The sequence below is a fragment of the Ursus maritimus genome, unplaced genomic scaffold (assembly GCF_017311325.1).
Source record: "Ursus maritimus isolate PB19 unplaced genomic scaffold, ASM1731132v1 scaffold_20, whole genome shotgun sequence".
NCBI lineage: Eukaryota > Metazoa > Chordata > Mammalia > Carnivora > Ursidae > Ursus > Ursus maritimus.
In genome coordinates, this window is record NW_024424453.1 from 55,562,325 (window position 1) to 55,584,983 (window position 22,659).

Genomic DNA, 22,659 nt, shown 5'->3' on the forward strand with positions numbered 1-22,659 from the left:
AACACAGCAGGGGGAGTGGGAGAGGAAGAAGCAGGCTCACAGTGGAGGAGCCTGATGTGGGACTCGATCCCGGCACGCCGGGATCACGCCCTGAGCCGAAGGCAGACGCTTTAACGACTGCACTACCCAGGCGCCCCCAACACCTGTCATTTCTTGACTTAATTTCAGCCATTCTGACTGGTGTGAGGTGGTTGGTGTCTCATTGTAATTTTCATTTGTATTTCCCGGATGCTGAGTGATGTTGGGCACTTTTTCATGTGTCTGTTGGCCATGTGGATGTCTTCTTTGCAGAAATGTCTGTTCCTGTCTTTTGCCCATTTCTTGATTGGATTATTTGTTCCTTGGGTGTTGAGTTTGATAAGTTCTTTATAGATTTTGGATACTAGCCCTTTATCTGGTACATCATTTGCAAATATCTTCTCCCATTCTGTCAGTTGTCTTTTGTTGACTGTTTCCATTGCTGTGCAAAAGCTTTTTATCTTGATGAAGTCCCAATAGTTCATTTTTGCCCTTGCTTCCCTTGCCTTTGGTGATGTGTCTAGGAAGAAGTTGTTGTGGCCGAGGTCAAAGAGGTTGCTGCCTGTGTTCTTCTCTAGGATTTTGATGGATTCTTGTCTCACATTTAGGTGTTTCACCCATTTGGAGTCAATTTCTGTGTATAGTGTAAGGAAATTGTCCAGTTTCATTCTTCTGCTTGTGGTTGTCTGATTTGCCCAATACCATTTGTTGAAGAGACTGTCTTTTTTCCATTGGATATTCTTTCCTGCTTTGTTGAAGATTAGTTGACAATAGAGTTGAGAGTCCATTTCTGAGTTCTCTATTCTGTTCCATTGATCTATGAGTCTGCTTTTGTGCCAGTACCATACTGTCTTGATGATTACAGCTTTGTAATAGAGCTTGAAGTCTGGAATTGTGATGCCTCCAGCTTTGGTTTTCTTTTGCAACATTCCTCTGGCTATTTGGGGTCTTTTCTGGTTCCATACAAATTCTAGGATTATTTGTTCCATTTCTGTGAAAAAAGTTGATGGTATTTTGATAGGGATTGCATTGAATGTGTAGATTGCTCTAGGTAGCATAGACATTTTCGCAGTATTTGTTCTCCCAACCCATGAGCATGGAACGTTTTTCCATTTCTTTGTGTCTTTCTCAATTTGTTTCATGAGTATTCTCTAGTTTTCTGAGTACAGATCCTTTGCCTCTTCAGTTAAGATTTATTCCTAGTTATCTTATGGTTTTGGGTGTAATTGTAAATGGGATCAACTCCTTAATTTCTCTTTCTTCTGTCTCATTGTTGGTGTATAGAAATGCAACTGATTTCTGTGCATTGATTTTGTATCCTGCCACTTTACTGAATTCCTGTATGAATTCTAGCAGTTTTGGGGCAGTCTTTTGGGTTTTCCACATAAAGTATCGTATCATCTACGAAGAGTGAGAGTTTGACTTCTTTGCCAATTTGGATGCCTTTTATTTCTTTTTGTTGTCTGATTGCCGAGGCTAAGACTTCTAGTACTATGTTGATGTGGTGATAGTGGACATCCCTGCCATGTTCCTGACCTTAGGGGAAAAGCTGTCAGTTTTTCTCCATTGAGAATGATATTTGCTGTGGGTTTTTCATAGATGGCTTTTATGATATTGAGGTATGTACCCCCATCCCTATATTGTGAAGAGTTTTAATCAAGAAAGGATGCTGTACTTTGCCAAATGCTTTTTCTGCATCAATTGAGATGATCATACAGTTCTTGTCCTTTCTTTTATTAATGTGGTGTATCACATTCATTTGCAGATGTTGAACTAAACTTGTAGCCCAGGAATAAATCCCACTTGGTCATGGTGAATAATCCTTTTAATGTACTGCTGGATCCTATTGCTAGTATTTTGGTGAGAATTTTTGCATCCCCATTCATCATGGATATTGGTTTGTAATTCTTTTTGGTGGCGTCTTTGGCTGTGGGATCAAGGTATTGCTGGCCTCATAAAATGTTTGGAAGTTTTCCTTCCATTTCTATTTTTTGTAACAGTTTCAGAAGACTAGGTATTAATTCTTCTTTAAATGTTTGGTAGAATTCCCCTGGGAAGCCACTGGCCCTGGGCTCTTGTTTTTTGGGAGATTTTTGATTACTGCTTCAATTTCCTTGCTGGTTATGCGTCTGTTCAGGTTTTCTATTTCTTCCTGTTTCAGTTTTGGTAGTTTATATGTTTCTAGGAATGCATCCATTTCTTCCAGATTGCCTAATTTGCTGGCTTAGAATTGATCGTAATATGTTCTTATAATTGTATTTCTTTGGTGTTGGTTGTGATCTCTCCTCTTTTATTCATGATTTTATTTATTTGGGTCCTTTCTCTTTTTGATAAGTCTGGCCAGGGGTTTATCAATCTTATTAATCCTTTCAAAGAACCAGCTCCTAATTTTGTTGATCTGTTCTATTGTTCTTTTGGTTTCTATTTCATTGATTTCTGCTCTGATCTTTATTATTTCTCTTCTCCTGCTGGGTTTAAGTTTTATTTGCTGTTCTTTCTCCAGTTCCTTTAGGTGCAGGGTTAGGTTGTGTATTTGAGAACTTTCTAGCTTCTTGAGAAAGGCTTATATTGCTATATACTTCCCTCTTAAGACTGCCTTTGCTGCATTCCAAAGATTTTGAACAGTTGTTTTTATTTTCATTTGTTTCCATGAATTTTTAAAATTATTTTTTAATTTCCTGATTGACCCATTCATTCCTTAGTAGGATGCTCTTTAGCCTCCATGTATCTGAGTTTTTTACAACTTTTCTTTTGTGACTGAGTTCGAGTTTCACAGCATTGTGGTCTGAAAATATGCAGGGAATGATCCCAATCTTTTGGTACCGGTTGAGACCTGATTTGTTACCCAGGATGTGATCTATTCTGGAGTATGTTCCATGTGCACTAGAGAAGAATGTGTATTCTGTAGCTTTGGGATGGAATGTTCTGAATATATCTGTGAAGTCCATCTGGTCCAGTGTGTCATTTAAAGCCTTTATTTCCTTGTTGATCTTTTGCTTAGATGATCTGTCCATTTCAGTGAGGGGGGTGTTAAAGTCCCCTACTATTATTGTATTACTGTTGCTGTGTTTCTTTGATTTTGTTATTAATTGGCTTATATAATTTGCTGCTCCCATGTTAGGGGCAAAAATATTTATAATTGTTAGATATTCTTGTTGGATAGACTCTTTAAAAGTTTTATACAGTGTCCTTCCTCATCTTTTATTACAGTCTTTGGTTTAAAATCTAATTTGTCTGATATAAGGACTGCCACCCTAGCTTTCTTTTGATTTCCATCAGCCTGGTAAATTGTTTTCCACCCCCTCACTTTAAATGTGGATGTGTCTTTGGGTCTAGAATGAGTCTCTTGCAGACAGCACATCGATGGGTCTTGCTTTTTTATCCAATCTGATACCCTGTGTCTTTTGATTGGGGCATTTAGTCCATTTACATTCTGGGTAACTACTGAAAGATATGAATTTAGTGCCATTGTATTGCCTGTAGGGCGACTGTTACTGTATATTGTCTCTGTTCATTTCTGGTCTATGTTACTTTTGGGCTCTCTCTTTGCTTAGAGGACCCCTTTCAATATTTTTTGTAGGGCTGGTTTGGTGATTGCAAATTCTTTTATTTTCTGTTTGTCCTGGATAACTGATAAGCTTTTTACAGCTTCTTTCTTTTGCATAGCTGTAACACTGCATGTGATTAATTGCAATGAAATAAACCTAAACAAACACAGTAAGCAAAGATGTCAGAGATTAAGCTTAAAAAAAAACCAACCTCTCATGTATTACAGAGTAATATACCAATCCTCATTCCTATTTCCTGTAAATGAGATTCTAAATTAATAATTGTAAGATACACTTGAATTTACAAACAGATCTGGCTTGGTAAGATTCCAGTCTTTTATTGGAGACGTACTTGGTGAAAAGTCATTTTGACTCAAAGTTTGTAAGAAAGAATATGAAGGAATACAGTAAATATACTCCAAATTTGACACCTCAGGTTCAAACCACCTCCTTTGAAAATGGCAGAAGCCTATTATAGATTTTGAAAACCTCCGAGAAACAAACATGGTTTATAATCAGGAATTATGTGCTTTTAATTAGTTCTGAGCAGTGCAGTAAAAAAATGATACATAATGTTTAGGCAGAAAGATGGAAAAGAAAAAATTTAACCAGGAACTTATCACCAGTTTTTTACAGCTGACACCTAAATATATTTCTGGAATGAACAAATTTGGATAGTCAATAATAACTTTCTTAAAGCCTCATTAACTGAAATTATAGATTTCAATTTTTTGTATGTATATATATTTTTACTTTTGTTATTTATTTTTTAAAGTAATCTCTATGCCCAACATGGGGCTTGAACTCATGACCCTGAGACCAAGAGTCTCATGCTCTACAAATTAAGCCAGCCAGGTGCCCCTACAATTATAGAATTTTAAATCTTTTTTCATGTTTTTATATATTAGCTTTCACTTAGTCACATAAATCATACTCTTTCACGACTCGGTTTATTCATTTGAATACCTGCCTTTAGATACCAGGTGCTTGATCTAAGTTTTCAAGTAGAGTTATTATTCAGTTTACATCATACTACTAGTTGTCAACAGTAGTTAAAACAGGATCTTAAAGCAGAGGTCAAAATTAAATCAATATTTAGGTTAAAAAGGATTATAAATCATACAAAAGGTCACGGAACATAAAACATAACTGAGAAACTGAGAAGAATTCGATGTTTAAAATGACTTTTCTTCTTAAAGATAAGTTGTCAGGGGCGCCTGGGTGGCTCAGTCGGTTAAGCGTCTGCCTTTGGCTCAGGTCATGATCCCAGGGTCCTGGGATCGAGCCCCACATCGGGCTCCCTGCTCAGCGGGGAGTCTGCTTCTCCTCTCCCTCAGCCTGCTGCTCTGCCTGCTTGTGCTCTATCAAATAAATAAATAAAAAGCTTTAAAAAAGAAAGATAAGCTGCCATACACATGCATATATAGCCATCTAATTTGACTGTGGAGGCTACTCCTGATAAATCTGTTTTCCTCAGATGCACTTATAAAATTCATGAGAACAGCACTAATACAGGACCTCTTAAATATTTTTAAAAACCTAGTTAGGAGCTAAGGGACTTTTCACACAGTGAGAAAAACAACTGATATACATTGTTAATTTTTTCAAGTAATGTTATGTACAGTTTTATTGCCAGTATATGCACAACAGTAAGCATAGAACTATAAATACACAATGTAATTAACAGTAGAAAACAAAATTGTTACAGGTAAAGGGGACGGGATATAGAGAAACTATTTTCCTGCTGCTAGAACAGAAACGAAGGGAAAAGCCTATGACAAATCATCCATCCAGTACTCTTGTCTTAAATTCTTTACATACATTTCTACATTTTTTTCAGTTAAACAAAGAAAGTACAGATAACTCTGTAACAACAGCAAATTGCTTCCCTAATAGCTATTTGCCTTTCCAGTCAAATTCACTTCATGTTAAGGATTTTAAAAAAAGTCAAGATGAGAAATCATTAGTGTCCTGGTTCCGAATGATCTAATTTGCCTTTCACCAAACTGTTAATTTTTGAAAGTTGGCTGCACATGAAAAGAATAGTTGTAGCAAAAGGTGATTAAAAAAATTTGTTAAAATGTAACAGAAAATCACCCTTGAAGTAGTTTTCCAAAAGACACTACAGGCAGCAGCTCAGTTACAAGGATTAGCCCTGAAGAGGTAGAGAATTTGAGTCCATTACACAAAGATAATAGCCTTACACCATCTTCTCTCTCATCAGGATCAATGTTTTCAAGTAAGACAATTTCATGGTAAAAGGAAACCAGGTTCCACCATTTAAAGAAAAGGTGCTGGTTGACTCCCATATCTCAATAATAAGTTTGTTTATTAAATGAGAAACAGAAGACGGTCAAGGACACACATGCACTTGATTTTTTTTTTTTGTCTCTTTCCATTATCAAGTTTATTCGTAAGTGAATTTGAGATTAATAAATACGAAAAAAGCATCATTCACAACAAAGATAAACAAATCAAAAACCCTGCAATAAAACCTTCTATTTTAATAAGCATCGAGAAAACAACAGGCAGATGATTTGGTGCAGCTTTCTTAAGGGATCTTAGAGGGGACATGGTTTTAAATAAAGATGGCAAGATCAACAACCAACAAGCAGTATCAGTGTTACAGAACTGGCTGATTCTGTAGCACTTTCTCTGAGGTCTTAGTTTTAAACTATAGATCACCCCAAAGAAATTGCAACTAATGACATGTATCACCATCACACCAACAGAGTCCAGCTGTAGTTCAAATTAGTCCTGCTTTGTTTCACATCATTTCAGTATTTCTAGCATAGGACATGATACGGAACAAAACTCCAAGTAGCAATAAAAATATTATTCTGCATTTGAATAGAGGCAAAAAAAAAAGTTTTAGACTGTTAAACTTTTAAAGCTTTAAGCATTCCTCTTTAACCAGCATTTAAAAAAATTTATACAATCATAACACTGGCAAAGGTTAATGGGAAGACAAAGAAGTACAAACATGTGAAATGATGAATTCGATTAAAAATTACTTTGTACTGATCAACTGATGTTAATACTGCTTCTTCTTGAATTTGGAATAACTATCATAAAAGTTACATGCAGACTGAGGACAGCCCTCTGTTACAGAAAATACAGAACAAAACAAAAAACTAAAAGTGGGAAAGATGGTAAGTTCCAAAAGATGTGTTTGAAAATCTCCTTTCCTTGATGAGGGCGGTCTGTCCTTCCTTTAAGGGGCCTGGTTCACTTTAATCAGCGTCACTAACTTTGTCCAGAAACATCAGTAGTGGGGTCAGCTCCTCCAGAACCTGTCTGTGCACGTTTGATGTAAAGATTCAGTAGCTTCATCTGTAGATTCAAGCCAAATGTATGTCATTCAGCAAATCATAAATTACAGTAAGATGCTCATTTAAAAAATTATATACATATATGAATTTAAAAAGAGAGATTTTAGACTAAGTTACACCCAACTGATTATTGATAATTAAGAATTACCAAAAAAAAATTTCAAGTCTCAGTCTGTTCACAACTGAGTATTCTGTTTATTTATTTATTTAAGTAATCTCCACACCCAACATGGGGTTTGAACTCACGACCCTGAGATCAAGAGTTGCATGCTCTTCCAAGCTAAGCCAGCCAGGCACCCCTGAGGACTGAGTATTCTAATATTCCTTTTCAAAAAATGTTGTAGTGACAGCATGTAAAACTTAAACTTAGAAAAAAGAAGTCACCATTAAGACAATAAGGACAAACATTTGAGCAACATGTGCTACGTAATAAGCTAACTACTTCACACTATCTATCTCAACAATACTTTACAGATGAGGAAATCAAGATAGAGGATGTGAAAGTCATTGCCTGAAGTCACACGGGTAGGTAAGAAGTGGGCCAGCATAGGAAATTAGGCACTTGGGTTCCAGGAACCAAGATCTTAAACAACTATAACATTACCCTCCAAGAATGTTCTTGATTTCTCTGTATCACTTTATGGTCTTTGCTAGATGAGATCATATTTTTATAAAGTTTTAATCAATGCATATACAATTTTGTGCTTTCCTTTTTTTCATCTAATGTCATTTCCAAGTATTTTTTCAACATAGCTATGTTCTTCATATGCAACTGGCTGCCTAGTATTCTGACAAACCACTTATTTTTAAAAATTTTTTTATTTAAACTTAATTTAATTAACATATAGTATATTATTAGTTTCAGGGGTAGAATTTAGTGATTCATTAGTTGCATACAACTCCCAGTGCTCATTACTTCAAGTGCCCTCCTTAATGCCCATCAACCAATTATCCCATCCCCCCACCAACCTCGGCACCAGCAACCCTCAGTTTGTTTCCTAGTGTTCAGAGTCCTGACAAAGTACTTAATTTTAGTTCTTCTACAGACATCTCTGGATTATCAGGACACAACTTGAGCTTATCACAAAAGTTGGGATTTCTTCTTTGAAAACCACTTCGTTGGGGGTGCCTCACTGGCTCATTTGGTAGAGCATGTGGGGCTCTTGAGTTCAAGCTCGGTGTAGAGTTTACTTAAAAAAAAAAGAAAAAGAAAAAAAGATGGGCGCCTGGGTGGCTCAGTCAGTTAAGTGTCTGCCTTCGGTTCAGGTCATGATGTCAGGGTCCTGGGATTGAGGCCCATGGCAGGCTCCCTGCTTGGCGGGGAGCCTGCTTCTCCCTTTGCTTGCACTCCCCCTGCTTGTGCTCGCTCTCTGTTAAATAAATAAAGAGGAAAACAAAAGAAAACTGTGCTGTTTAAGTCTCCTTTTTTAACACTGATTCACGGATTTTTAACCTGGTGTTCATGGGATTCAGGGACTCAATGAATCCTCTGAAATTTGTGTAAAATTTTCTGTATTTATTTATTTTTCATAGGATGAGATACTACCCATATCTCAAAGTGGTCTGTAACTCAGAAAGTGTTAAGAACCACTGCTTTAATCTATCTATAACTTACATAAATATTTAATGTAAGGTGTATACCGAGCTTTATAGGTATTTTCTCCACCTTTTTGCTATTTTATTTTTTATTTTTTTAATTTTTTTTTTTTTAAAGATTTTATTTTATTTATTTGACAGAGATAGAGACAGCCAGCGAAAGAGGGAACACAAGCAGGGGGACTGGGAGAGGAAGAAGCAGGCTCATAGCGGAGGAGCCTGATGTGGGGCTCGATCCCAGAACGCCGAGATCACGCCCTGAGCCGAAGGCAGACGCTTAACCGCTGTGCCACCCAGGCACCCCTATTTTTTTTTAATTTTTTAAAAAAATTTTTATTTATTTATTTGACAGAGAGACAGTCAGCGAGAGAGGGAACACAAGCAGGGGGAGTGGGAGAGGAAGAAGCAGGCTCCCAGAGCAGCAGGGAACCCGATGCAGGGCTTGATCCCAGGACCCTGGGATCACGCCCTGAGCCGAAGGCAGACGCTTAACGACTGAGCCACCCAGGCGCCCCTCCACCTTTTTGCTATTTTAAAAATAAATTTGATCATAGTAATGACAATAGGTAGGGTTTGGGAAACTGTTTAAATGAGGATGAGTGTTTCCTGCTAACTGGTTCATAAGCAACAATTCAACAATCATAGTTTATACTTGCCTCGTAAAATAAATTTCAGTGTTTGATGGTATCAAAGAAATGAGGAAAGCAAGACTCTTGTTTTTAAGTCTTCATCTAAAAAATTTTTTTTATTATGTTCAGCTAGCCACTGTATGTACATCATTAGCTTTTGATTTTTTTAAGCTTATTTATTTAAGTAATCCTTATACCCAATATGGAGCTCGAACTCATGACTCCGAAAGCAAGAGTCGCGTGCTCTTCTGACTGAGCCAGCCAGGCACCTCCTTTTATTTTTTTAAAGTCTTAAGGGCCAGCAAATATTTGATTATCATAGTTCATAGGGGAAAATTAAAGAAATGTTCAAGTGTTCCACATTTTGGGAGATATAAAGTAATCCATGAATATATAAAACCACTATTTATTCTTCTTTAAAAAAGGGTATTTATTTATGTACTTATGTATTTAAGTAATCTCTATACCCACTGTGGGGCTCAAACTCACAACAACCGAGATCAAGTGTCACGCACTCCACCAACTGAGTCAGCCAGGTGCTCCAACCACTATTTATTCTTAAATAGTCCTTGGGGGTAAGGATTTGGGTGTGGGTGTGGGAAAGGAATCCGCTGGCTGTAGGCATTTCTTTCACAGCAACCTACCCTGCTTGACTTCACCTGAGTGACGAATGTGAAAGTAGAAACAGTTAAAATTCAAGGAGGAATGAGTTGGATGCTCGAGGCCCAACTTGTTCAAAGCTGAATAACAAATTTACCCTTTAAAAAACAAACAAAGAACTATATCTGAAAAATGTACCACTGCCACCACCTTTAGAACAAAGCTTCACTACTTACTTTACTGCCAGTGAGCTGACTGAGATGTGGTTTTAGTTCATCACCAATTACCGCATGAACAGCCACCAGGCAGAAGACACAAGCTTTCCGAACACTGCTCTCTGAATTATCATAACCCTAGGGAGAAAAGTCTTTGTTAGCACTCCTGGGGGAATCTGAAAAAGTACCATTCCCATATGGACAGAAGAAGTGGCAGGGAGAGGAAGCTTTAGTGACTAAAGTTAATCCCCCTACTTTTCCCGGCAGAAACGTGCCCTTCACCTCTCCACTTCCCCTTCCACATCTCCACTCCACTATTAGCTTTCCTTATCAGGTTCTACCTTATTTAGCCTGGAAAACTGCCCCTTTGCCAACCTGCTCTGTAAAGTCTCCAGATGAACCCTGCTAAAGCATTCAGCTGTAGGAAGCCCAAGAGTGCTTCACTATTGAATGAAATCTAAACAGAGTGAAACTGGGCCTGGCAGTCAAGGTACTCCTATAATTGAGGCTGAAGTAAGCTCAACATCTGTCCCATCCCTACCATTACCCTAAGTTATTCATCAGGCAAAAATTTATTCAGTACCCACTATATGAATGATTTACACATACCATGTACATTCTGTTCTTAATACCAAAGTACAAAGAAGAGATTTGGATCTTATCTTCCAGGACCCCACAATTTAGTGAGCAATATTAGGCTTAGAACAGAGTCAAAGATAATACTAAAGATGCACAAAGAAATTAATGATTAATTCTCTTCAGGAGTGGTTTTATTATATATACTATAGAATATTACTCACGGAGTTACATTATAGAATATAATTTATTGGATGGAAAAGTTAACAATTTATGATTAAGCAAAGCATGTTATAAAATACGATCCCATTATTAAAATGTTTATGTGGATGGGTTTGTTTGCATAGAAAAAAACCACATCTATGACTGTAAATTAGTAACCATTTTGGAGAGAAATGTGGCAACACCTAGGAATTCTACTTCTAGATATATACATATATGGAGATATAAGGAAGTTCACTGCAATATTTATGTTATTTAAAAAAGGGAAACCCAGATAGTCTTCAAAAGATGAATGGATAAACAAATTGCAGTAGTCACATTAATGGAAATTACTCAGCTATAAAAAATGAATTAAATTTTAATACATGTTATAACACTGATGAACCCTAAAAACATTTCACTAAATGAAATAAGCCAGCCACAACAGAACAAATACTGTGTGATTCCATTTACACAGGAACCTATAAAGCAGAAAAGAGAAAGAAGAATAGAGGTTACCAGGGGCTATGGGGAGAGGGATAGGGAATTATTAATGCGTACAGAGTTTCTGTTTGGGATGATGAAATATGTTCTGGAGCTGGATAGTTGTAATGGTTGTACAACATCATAAATGTATTTAATGCCATTAAGTTTTATGTTATATATATATTCAACACACACACACACACACACACACACACACACAGAGCTAGTTATGGAAAGTCTTTGCTCTGAATACCCAAGACAGCAGGAGGCTTGGTTATGCCACTAGTGCTGCCTACAAAGTGCCTAAAATAACCGAATTGCAAATGTATCATAATTTATTCCTCTAAGTTTTGTTTCTCACCTGTATCAGGCCTGGCATGATCTCCGGCAAAAGCAAGTTAAGGGTTTCCTTGGATACTCGCTCTATCACTTTTGTTTGCATTTTGATTGCAGCCAGATTAATTGGGTAATCTGCAGTTTGGATGATAGGACAAAGCACTTTGATGCACTGCTCTGGACTGATTGAAGTGGCCAGCACTGACGCAGCTTCCTCAGCAGATCTCACCACCTTAAACAAAGAGCAAACGTGTAAACTGGAGTAAATCTTTAAAACATTAGACTGTGTACTGGAAGTACAAACTTTATGAAATATGCACTACAACAAGATATCTATAATTTGTTTTGAAACTACCACAGTAAACAAACACACCCAAAAAGTGAGGGTACAGATAAAACAGAGTTGGCAAAATGTCAGTAACTTTTGAAGCCAGAATGCAGTTTTTTTTGTTTTTTTTTTGAGAGAGAAACAGAGAGAGGGGTTGTGGGAGAAGGGCAGCGAGAGGGAGAGAGAGAATCCTAAGCAGGCTCTACACTCAGCACGGAACCCGACATGGGGCTCGATCTCATGACCCTGAGATCATGACCTGAGGCAAAGTCAAAAAGTTGGAAGTTTAACCAACTGAGCCACCCAGGCACCCCAGGCTAATGCAATTTTTAAATCATACTGTGGTCTAGCTGTACTGGGTGGTGGAGGCTCCATTTATCTATAAGGTGACTGGAGTCCTCTACAACAGCCATGGTGAAACCCTGCTCACTATCAGTATCCTCATGTCCAAGGGTATTCATGCCCTTTTCATCACATTATTACAAAATAAAATATAAATAACCTTGGGGCACCTGAATGCTCAGTTGGTGGAACATGCAACTCTTGATCCTGGGGTTGTGAGTTCAAGCTCCACATTGGGTGAAGAGATTACTTAAAAATAAAATCTTTTTCTTTTTTTTAAAGATTTTATTTATTTATTTGACAGAGAGAGAGAGACAGCCAGAGAGAGAGGGAACACAAGCAGGGGGAGTGGAAGAGGAAGAAGCAGGCTCCCAGCGGAGGAGCCTGACATGGGACTCGATTCCAGAACACCGGGATCACGGCCTGAGCCAAAGGCAGATGCTTAACGACTGAGCCACCCAGGCGCCCTCTTAAAAATAAAATCTTAAAAAAAAAAAATCTCATTAATGGGTTATCAAGTTAACATGCTATTCCCCCTTATGTTCATAATGATTTTCTTTCTCTGTCTTGGGCCTGGGGAGGGCTGACACTGATGTTATAATGAAGAGAAGAAATGGCTGTCTATCTTAGTAGAATCTGTAATCTATCTAGAGATGGTCTTGAGACCATGTAAAAATTGTTGCTTTTGATTCTACTTTAGTAGTTTCTCACTTTGGATCTCAATCTATGAGACGTACTGAGAAAGGTACAGTGGCAAATATACTGGAAGTCAGAAGACCCAGGGCTTTTTTTTTAATTTTTATTTTGTTATATTAGTCATCATACAGTACATACCCATTTTTTTTTTTAAGATTTTATTTATTTATTTGACAGAGAGAGACAGCCAGCGAGAGAGGGAACACAAGCAGGGGGAGTGGGAGAGGAAGAAGCAGCAGAGAAGCCTGATGTGGGGCTCGATCCCAGAATGCTGGGATCACACCCTGAGCCGAAGGCAGACACTTAACAACTGCGCCACCCAGGCGCCCCCATCCCCAGTTTTTGATGGAATGTTCCATGATTCATTATTTGCGTATAACACCCAATGTACCATGCAATATGTGCCCTCCTTACTACCCATCACCAGCCTATCCCAATCCCCCACCCCCAGGTCTAATTTTAGATGTAATGCCTAAGGAATGTCAATTTTACCTTTTGTAAAAATAGAGATGCCAGGCCTTATTTGGGTCAGAAGCTGGATAACTAAACTACAAATATTAGTTTTTTTAAACCTTCAGCAAGATACTACAGACGTTCCAGTACTAAACACCACCTAAATTAAAAATCTAAATAAAAACCCACATAGATTTAGAAGTCATGACTCACTCTCCTACAAGACTTACAGCCATATCTTCTGAAAACTGAATTACCCAGAGGGTTTTAATTTCTTCAAATCCTCATCAATACTACTTTCTTTTCTTTTTCTTTTTCAGATTAATTTATTTAAGTAATCTCTATGGTCAACGTGGGGCTTAAACTCAAGATCCCGAGATCAAGAGCCCTATGTTCTTCCGACTGAGCTAGACAGGTACCCCCAAATCCTCACCAACGCTTCTTCCTATCTTTCTTCCTCATGTATATGAAGTGGTATCTCCCTGTGGGTTTAGTGTATTTTCCTAATGAATACTGATATTGGGCATTTTTCATGTGCTTATTGGCAATTTGCATATCTTCTTTGGATAATGATCCATTCAGGCCCTTTGCTCACTTTTTTTTTTAAAGATTCATTTATTATTTTAGAGAGAGCAAGCGAGGGCGAGCAGGGGGAAGGGGCGGGGGGAGAGAAAAAGAGGGGGGGAAGCTGACTCCCCACTGAGCACGGAGCTGGACACAGGCTCGATCCCATGCTCTGAAATTGAGTCTGACACTCAACCAACTGAGCTACCCAGGCGCCCCATCCTTTGTCCATTTTAAATTGGGTTATTTCTCTTTTTGTTGTTGAGTTGTAAGAGCTCTTTATATACTACCTTATCAGACATATGATTTGCAAAAATTTTTTCCTATTCTGTGGGTTGTCTTTCCACATTCTTTAGAGTGCCCTCTGAAGCACAAAACTTTTCTTTTTTTAAACATTATTTTTTGTGACACTAATTTTTTATTTTATTTTTTTGAATAAACTTTATGCCCAACATGGGGCCTGAGCTCATAACCCTGAGATCAAGAGTCTCACGATCTACTGACTGACCCAGCCAGGTTCCACCAAAGCATAAAAGTTTTTACTTATTTTATTATTTTAAAAAAATATTCTATATTTTTTAAAGATTTATTTGAGAGACAGCGAGTGAGTATGAGCAGGAGGGGCAGAGGTAGAGGGAGAGAGAATCTCAAGCTGACTCCCAGCTGAGTGTAGAGCCCAACATGGGGCTCGATCTCAGGACTCTGAGATCATGACCTGAGCTGAAACCAAGAGTGGGACGCTTAACTGACTGAGCTACCCAGATGCCCTCAAAAGATTTTAAGTAATCTCTACCCCCAATGTGGGGCTCGAACTTACAACCTTGAGATCAAGAGTCGTATGCTCTACCAACTGAGCCACCTGGGCATCCTGAAGCACAAAGTTTAAATTTTTTATAAAGCCCAATTTATGTTTTTGTTGTTGTTGTTGGCTACTTGTGCTTTTGATGTTATATCTAAGAAACTATTGGTTAATCCAAGATGACAAAGATTTACACTCATGCTTTCCTCTGAAAGTTACAGTTTCAGTTCTTACATTTAGTTTTGATCTGTTTTATCTCACTGCTGTTTTTTAACTTTCCTTTTTTTGACCCCTTTTGCTTAGGTCTTGGTTCTACCAGAGGCACCTAATGCTACTGCTCTGGTGCTATCTCTTAGAACTGCAGTCCCTACTTGAAATTTCCTTTTCTAATTATTTCTGAAACTTAATAAAAATCCTCATGATTATATCATCAACGTCATTGGTGGTGGTGGGTATATTCTAATTATAAAGAGATGAGACACAGGGAGAGATAAACCAAGAAACAGATCCTCAAGTATAGAGAACAAACTGGTCACCAGAGGGGAGGTAGGGAGGGGATGGGTGACAAAGGTGATGGGGATGAAGGAGTGCACTTGTTGTAAGGAGCACTGGGTGATGTATGGAAGAGCTGAATCAGTACACTGTACACCTGAAACTAATATAACACTGTATGCTAACTAACTGGAATTTAAATAAAAGCTTAAAAGTCTAATTTTTTTTTTTTTACACAACTATAAATAGATAGATGGGACAGATTTACAAGACTCTTTCAGGAAGGATGTCCTCATTATTTTATTGAATAAACTTTGAACAGATATCTAGCTCCTATAGGCACTTTACCACTTTAAAATAATGATTCTTGTCTTCAGCAGTTATTTCAAAAAAACAAATTCTTACTGGTAAGGGGATAGTGACAGTTGGTGAATTCTAAATTAGAAAACTACAAGTCAAATTAAGAAGGAAAAAATGAAATCAAGATTATGTCCTAGAGCTGGCTTATTTTAGGCAAAAGACCATGATATCACCATAATTCATTTAACAGAAAAAATATGATTGTATCTTCATCAGATATATTACCTGGAAAATCAAAGTTAAGTGTTCATTTGATTGAAATGATTGATTCTCTTCAAGGGTATTCTTCAAGCAATGTTAATAATACGTTTCATGCAATAAGAGCAGAAGAACTAAGAATAAAAAAATAATTTAATGGTCAGGTGACTTACCTCCTTATGAGGATCTTTATGTGCTTCCAGTGTTTTCATGACAGTCAGTTCTGCATAGTTTTTAAATCTGGCTGGTTGATGCCTTAGGATTTCCCTTAAAACCTTTAATGCCAAAGCCCTGATTGTAGGCTAAGAAGAAATATTTTCATGTTTTTAATATTTTGGGTTATAGACAATCTTCTACATTTTCCATTTCTGTAACTTAAGGTCTTACCATTGGGGCAGGGATAAGTTGTAGACAACTGCACAAAGTACATATGGTATATTACATAATTAAGTTTTCACATCTCTAGTTGAAAACTTAAGTCACACTTTTTATACTCGTAGGAGATCAAGAACCAACATCCTATGAAAAAGGAAACTACACTTCTGAACAGCTAGTTTAAGTATGCAAAACAAGTCACTTGTACTCTCCTACGAAACACTATCAGCAACCTTTCATTTTTCCCACTGTCAACTGTTCAAAAACATTGAGCTATTGGTTTAGAAGAAAAAGTACTCATAATGAAAATTTCACACAGGAAGAAGCAGTAAAAGAGACTGATTTTCCCAATTTCCAAATCTGTGTAGCTCTTGATTAACAGGCAAGGAAAGGCAATCCAAGACAGAAAAACAGGCTATTATTTACATATCCTGCCATTTACCTCTTTATCCCCAAGGGTTTCAAGCAATAGAAGTAATATTGTTTTGAAGTGTTCATCCCAAACACCAAAAGATTCTTCCTGTGTCAGTTTCATGAGTTCATAGAGGGCAATTTTTCTTTCTTCTACACGTTCATTATGGTTAGACAGCTCCTTCAATAGCTCTGCGACCAGGTCAGAGTGGTCTAGGGAAAGATCTGGCAAGAGGACATAACGTTAATTCTGTAACTTTATAGGTCAGCTCTCATAAGTATGGGGATGACAACTTTAGAACATTATGAAACAGACAATGTTAGTTTTAAGAAAAAAAATGACTAATTTTCTTTTCCATTTTGTCATCTTGAAAATACCAATTCTAGTTTAATGAAAATTCACAGAAAAAAAAAATACAATGGACCCCTATATACCCCTCCCCCAGATTTAACAATTATCAAGATCTTACTATTCTTACTTCATCTTCATCCCTCCCCACTTTTTTTCCTGAAATATTTCTAGTAAATGGCAAAAAGATCATTTAATCCATACATACATCAGTATGCATTTCTATGGTGTTGTGCCAGGAGGCTAACAATGTTTGGGTACTCCATTTTTAGTGATATTAATAATGACCACTGGATTTAAGTGGTGACAACTTGATCCCACCATTGTACAGTTCCCCATCAACCTTTTTATTTTTAACAGAGAGAGAGAGAGGGAGAGAGAGAGAGCCCTTGGCCGGTGGGGAGGGGCTTAAGGGAGGACAGGGAGAGAAAAAATCCTAAGCAGGCTCCATGCCCAGCACAGAGCCTGATGTGGGGCTCAATCCCATAATCCCAAGATCATGACCTTAGCCAGAATTAAGAGCTGGACATACAAGGACTAAGATACTTAGGCACCAACAACCCATCAATTTTTTTTTTTTTTTTTTAAGATTTATTTGAGAGAGAGTGAGACAGTACGTGCATGTGAGCGGGGGAGGGGTAATGGGAGAGGGAGAGAGAATCCCAGGCAGACTCCAGCTGAGCCCAATGCAGGGCTGGATCTTATGGCTCCGAGATCACAACTGAAGCAGAAACCAAGAGTTGGACGCTTAACTAACTGTGCCACCCAGGTGCCCCAATCAATCTTTTAAAGTAATGATTTACCCACTGATTGTTGCTGAATTATTTTATTAGGAATTAAAAATGGGCTGGAATTCTTCTGTAGAGAGTAACTTTATCAACTAGAGCTATTTAGATTATCCTGAAATATAATTTGGTAGAAGAGGCAGAATAAATACTTAATATTTTCCCTTAAATTTCACAGTAGAGTTGGGCGCAATGATTATCAAAGAGTTTTCATTTGTTTTTGCTTTCTTTTTTGAAGTATAATCATAAACTCACAAATTTTATGAATGTTAAGGGACACTTATGGTGCTTTGAGTAATTTTTGTAGGAAAAACAGTTACATCCCAAAGTTCATATTAAAACATTACAGAATACCAGAATTCTTCCTAAATTCTTTTGTTGGTAAAATAAATGACAAATTCAGCCCTTCCGGGATTTGGGGAGATGGTGGCCTGAGCTTATGCCATAGACTCTTTTCCTTAACTCCTCTGGAATAAAATAACCACAGAGTATGGTGCCTGGGCTTGGAAGATACATCTGGGGTCACCCCTGCTCCCGAATCTCCAGGGAAGACAGTTGACTCCATGGAGCTATACTGTCTGTAGGGTCCACTTGGCAAAAACATGCTGGTCTTCCATAGGAAAGGGTTGCCACTTATGCTGATCCTAATAGGACAGAGAAGTCTTGTGGATCTGGCATCTGGGAGATAGCTATTGCCTACAAAAGCAAAGGCTCAAGAGGAAAGAGCCCGCTTCCCAAAAATAAATCTTGAGATTGTGGTTTGGCAGATGGTTCACTACTGGTCCATGAAAACAGAAGCTACTGTGCCTCATCTTGCCAGCTGGTTAGCCACTGACCTAGAGATACCAACAGTCTGACATCACAGGTTGTGGGGAACCCACACCTATAAGCAGGGGAAAGAAAAATTACATTTTACTTAAGGGGATTCAGAAACCTGAGGAAAGGAAATCAAGCTGAACCATTAGAATAGATGAGTTCGGGAGTGCCTGGGTGGCTCAGTCGGTTAAGCACCTGACTCTTGATTTAGGCTCAGGTCATGGATAGCCGGGTCGTGGGACTGAGCCCCATGTTGGGCTCCACAATGGGCCCAGAGCCTTAAGATTATATCTCTCTCGGCCTTTGCCCCTTCCTCCACCCCCTCTCTAAAAATAAAAAGAATAGATGAATCCAACTAGAGTTAAACTAACACATGATAGGGAAGGGAAACTGAACCAAAATGTAGTGACAAGATTCACTATGAAAAAGAAGTTTATCATGACTTCATTCATGTAACTACAATTAGAGCACTAACAACCTCATACACAGAACACAAAATGTGATTGCTGAAGTTAAAAATGAGAGAGAGTCTGGAAAGAAGGATTACCAAGGTGAACCAAATTGGGGTTTTTGAAGAACCTCTGTAAAATGCGGAGCAAACCATAAAAAAGAAATTTGCAATCAAAGATGACATCTTAACTTGGAGGATAAAAACTGTCTTAAAATAATTTCATTATATAGACCAATACTGGAACAGTGCTGCTGTTTTAACAGCAGCTACTGCAGCAGGATAAACGCATCTCTATAAACCTCACAAGTCACTCCTGCAAAGTCACGTTACCAGACTTTCACTGATGTCAGAGGATCATTCTATTAAGAGTGCACTTTATTTCAGCTCAATAAAGGGAATTCACACACACACACACACACGAATGCTTTCAAAGGAATGCAGCTCTTTTCTCCATGAATATAGGCTTTGTAATTACTCTAGGAGATAATTAGAAGTGACATGACATAAAATGGCCTGAACACATGACTAACAGGAAAAGAATTTCTGCCAAAGAAAACACTATTTTGTTACAAAACTGATTTATATGATACAAATAAGATAAACCTAAAGTACTCTGTTAATTAAGATAACGTGTAACTGTATTTCCTCATGAGAGGCATCATGGTCATGCAAAAAGAAAGGCTCTGGAGTCCCACTAAACCTGTGCCTCTTTGTTCAACAGACACAGGTTCTTAATTACTGTGGAGGCTCAGTTTTCTTATGAGTAAAATGGGAAGAGAGCGTTGACTTCCGATGGTCATAGTGAAGCCCATAGTGGGCTTGGAATACAATAAACTCACTAGTATTAATTTTCTTTGTGTTCTTATGACAAATATTGGCATGATTCCAATTCTGATATTTATGCTGCAGTGCTGAAAAAATATGGGATATTCTTTTCATTGGCAAACTTTGATAAGAGTCTCTCTTGAATAACAGAACCATCTCCCTAGAAGTAATATTCTGGAATATTATAGTCCCTGGTAAACTTTACAAAGAACATAATTAAATGTGGACATCAGTGGAGTTTTAATTTTTTTTGACTTGTTAATTAAAAAATATTTATCACTAATATGTGTATCTGTCTGTAATGTGTATAGAAACATCTGAATAATAAATATACTAAATATGTCTCAGAATTTCAAAACAATTTCTTCTTATAGAAATTCTGAAATGAACAAAATGATTATCTCCTGCCCAAAGTTATGGACTTTAAAAACAAAAAAGGGAGGAGAAATTTTGCACTGGGGCAGACATGCAAGGAAAATCAAAAGAGCAACGGAGGTCAATAAAATTAAAAAGAATGGGTGACGTTAGCAATGTTCACAATAAAATAATGCCAAACAAGGTCTTCCCTATTTCAAATTTAAAAAGAATATAAACAAAAACAATTAATTTCTATATGAAGCTTAGAGCAACTACTATTTTGCTTAACTAATGGCTGATCCATTTTCAAAGAGTGTTCAACATAAAATGGCTGTCTTATGGTTCAGAAATCAATCAAGTATTATGCTGCAAAGAAATACTTTTCTCAAGTTCAAAAATATTCTACCCAGTTTAGATTTCAGTTATATAATTTCCAACGATGTCTTCCTTTATTATTTTTTTATTTTTATTTTTTTAAAGATTTTATTTATTTGACAGAAAGAGAGACAGCCAGCGAGAGAGGGAACACAAGCAGGGGGAGTGGGAGAGGGAGAGCAGGGAGCCCGGTGCGTGGCTCGATCCCATAACGCCGGGATCATGCCCTGAGCCGAAGGCAGATGTTCAACGACTGAGCCACCCAGGCGCCCCAGATGTCTTACTTTAACAAATGGAAAATATAAGATCTTTAGTAAAGGAAAAGAGAATCAGTTACTAGTGGGTAATCTTTTTTTTTTTTTTTTAAGGATTTTATTTATTTATCTGACAGAGAGAGAGCTCACACAAGCAGGGGAAGCAGCAGGCAAAGGGAGAAGCATGATTCCCTGCAGAGCAAGGAGCCCAACGCGGGACTCGATCCCAGGACCCCAGGATCATGACTTGAGCTGAAGGCGGATGCTTAATCGACTGAGCCACCCAGGCATCCCCCAAGTAGGTAATCTTGCTAAGCTGTCAAAGTTTTGGCTTTGTGATATATTAACTCTCTTAACATAAGTAGTTGGTAAAAACATGATTTCTCAGCCTCATAAATGAAGAGATTTTTTTCCATTCATCAAAATTACAAATGACCAGCCCTGGGGACACAGATTCCTGAGCAGAGTAAGCGGGTTTCCATCCATGTGAGAGTGGCAAAGTATGGACAGGGCAAGAAGGGTGTCTACATGGAGTGGTGAGAGCCCAGCAAGGTGAGGAGTGCATCTGTGCAAGTGAGGAGGTAATGGCAGAGATGGAAAACTGGCTGCATTCAGGACTGATCAACTAAGTAAATATATTAAAGATAATGAAAGCCAGATTTCTCAGTGTCAGAAAAAAGGTGTTTATCAATATGAAAAAGGAGGAAACCAGAATTTATCTTATGGTGCTAAATTGGAATTGGAGTAAACTCATAGCTTTTGATATAGAAATAAACAGATGTAAATCAGTGTGTGTATGCATACACACACACACACACACACGCACATTCCTTAGCTCTGGCTACTGAGAGGTGTTAGGAATAGTGATATCCCACTAGCAGTGAGTACACCTTGTGCCCAGACTCTAGCCTTTAAAGACCATTTTCCATTAAATGAAACCTTGGAGAAATGATTGATTCCAGGACTGAAGCAGGGACAGTACAACATTTTGTCATGCCAGCATGCAAGGATGGGGACATGTCAAAAGAACAGGTCAAATCAAAGACAATTTGAGCATCAAAATAAACGAGAGTTACAAATTATAATCCATTGAGTACAATGCAAACCATGAGTTCATACAGTTAGAAATATGTAAATGAAACTTTTTAAATGAATAAATTTTAATACAGTTTAAAAGTACCTCCCCACAAGACACTTATTAATTATAGAATGAGTAACTTCACAGTGGAGAAGCCTGGTAAGCACCACCATAATCAAGTGACCAAAGTTTATTATCACCAGTCAAAGGACAAAGTGAAATTGTGTATTACCTGAAGAATGCACTATCACTTCTGGGACACTGATGCCAAGAGCACATGACCTGAATCCAATCATGAGAAAACATCAGACAAACCTAAATTGAGGGAAATGCTACAAAATAATTGGTCTCTGACCTTCAAAAGTGCCACGGTCATGAGAACAAAGGAAAGACTGAACACTGAAGAAGACAACAGAGACATGATTGAACGCAATGTGAGATTCTGAAGTGGATCCTCTGGCTAGAAGATCTCGCTGGGACAACTGACAAAACTCTAATGGGGTTTAAGGGCAGGTGGTTATTAATGTACCGATGATAATTACCTGATTTGGATGAGTATATTGTGGTTATGTGGGACAATGTCTTTGTTTATGGAAAGTACATCCTAAAGTATTTGGGGTGACGGAGCATCAGTTTGGCAGCTTACTCTCAAACGGTTCAAAGAAAAGTTCTTTGTGCTGTACCCCCATCTTTTAAGCTTTTGATTGTTTTAAACTAATATATATATATATATATATATTGCAGTTGAGGCAAGAAATGTCAGTAAAACCAATTTGGTCTGCCAGTGTGTGACCTCTGTACATCAATAATTTAA

General features: G+C 37.8%; 1 protein-coding gene across 16 annotated transcripts in view; it reads right to left on the reverse strand.

The window, feature by feature from the left end:
* Window positions 1-5,178: 5,178 nt before the first annotated feature.
* Window positions 5,179-22,659, reverse strand: part of CLASP2 (cytoplasmic linker associated protein 2) — a 181,586-nt gene continuing 164,105 nt past the window's right edge. For all 16 annotated transcript variants that reach the window (XM_040637020.1, XM_040637016.1, XM_040637018.1 and 13 more), the window contains 5 exons: window positions 16,587-16,780; window positions 15,943-16,071; window positions 11,563-11,769; window positions 9,960-10,076; window positions 5,179-6,899 (listed from right to left, as the gene is read on the reverse strand). In XM_040637020.1, the coding sequence (XP_040492954.1) occupies window positions 6,813-6,899; window positions 9,960-10,076; window positions 11,563-11,769; window positions 15,943-16,071; window positions 16,587-16,780 (734 nt within the window). In that variant the 3' untranslated portion in view covers window positions 5,179-6,812. The remainder of the gene's footprint in view (window positions 6,900-9,959; window positions 10,077-11,562; window positions 11,770-15,942; window positions 16,072-16,586; window positions 16,781-22,659) is intronic.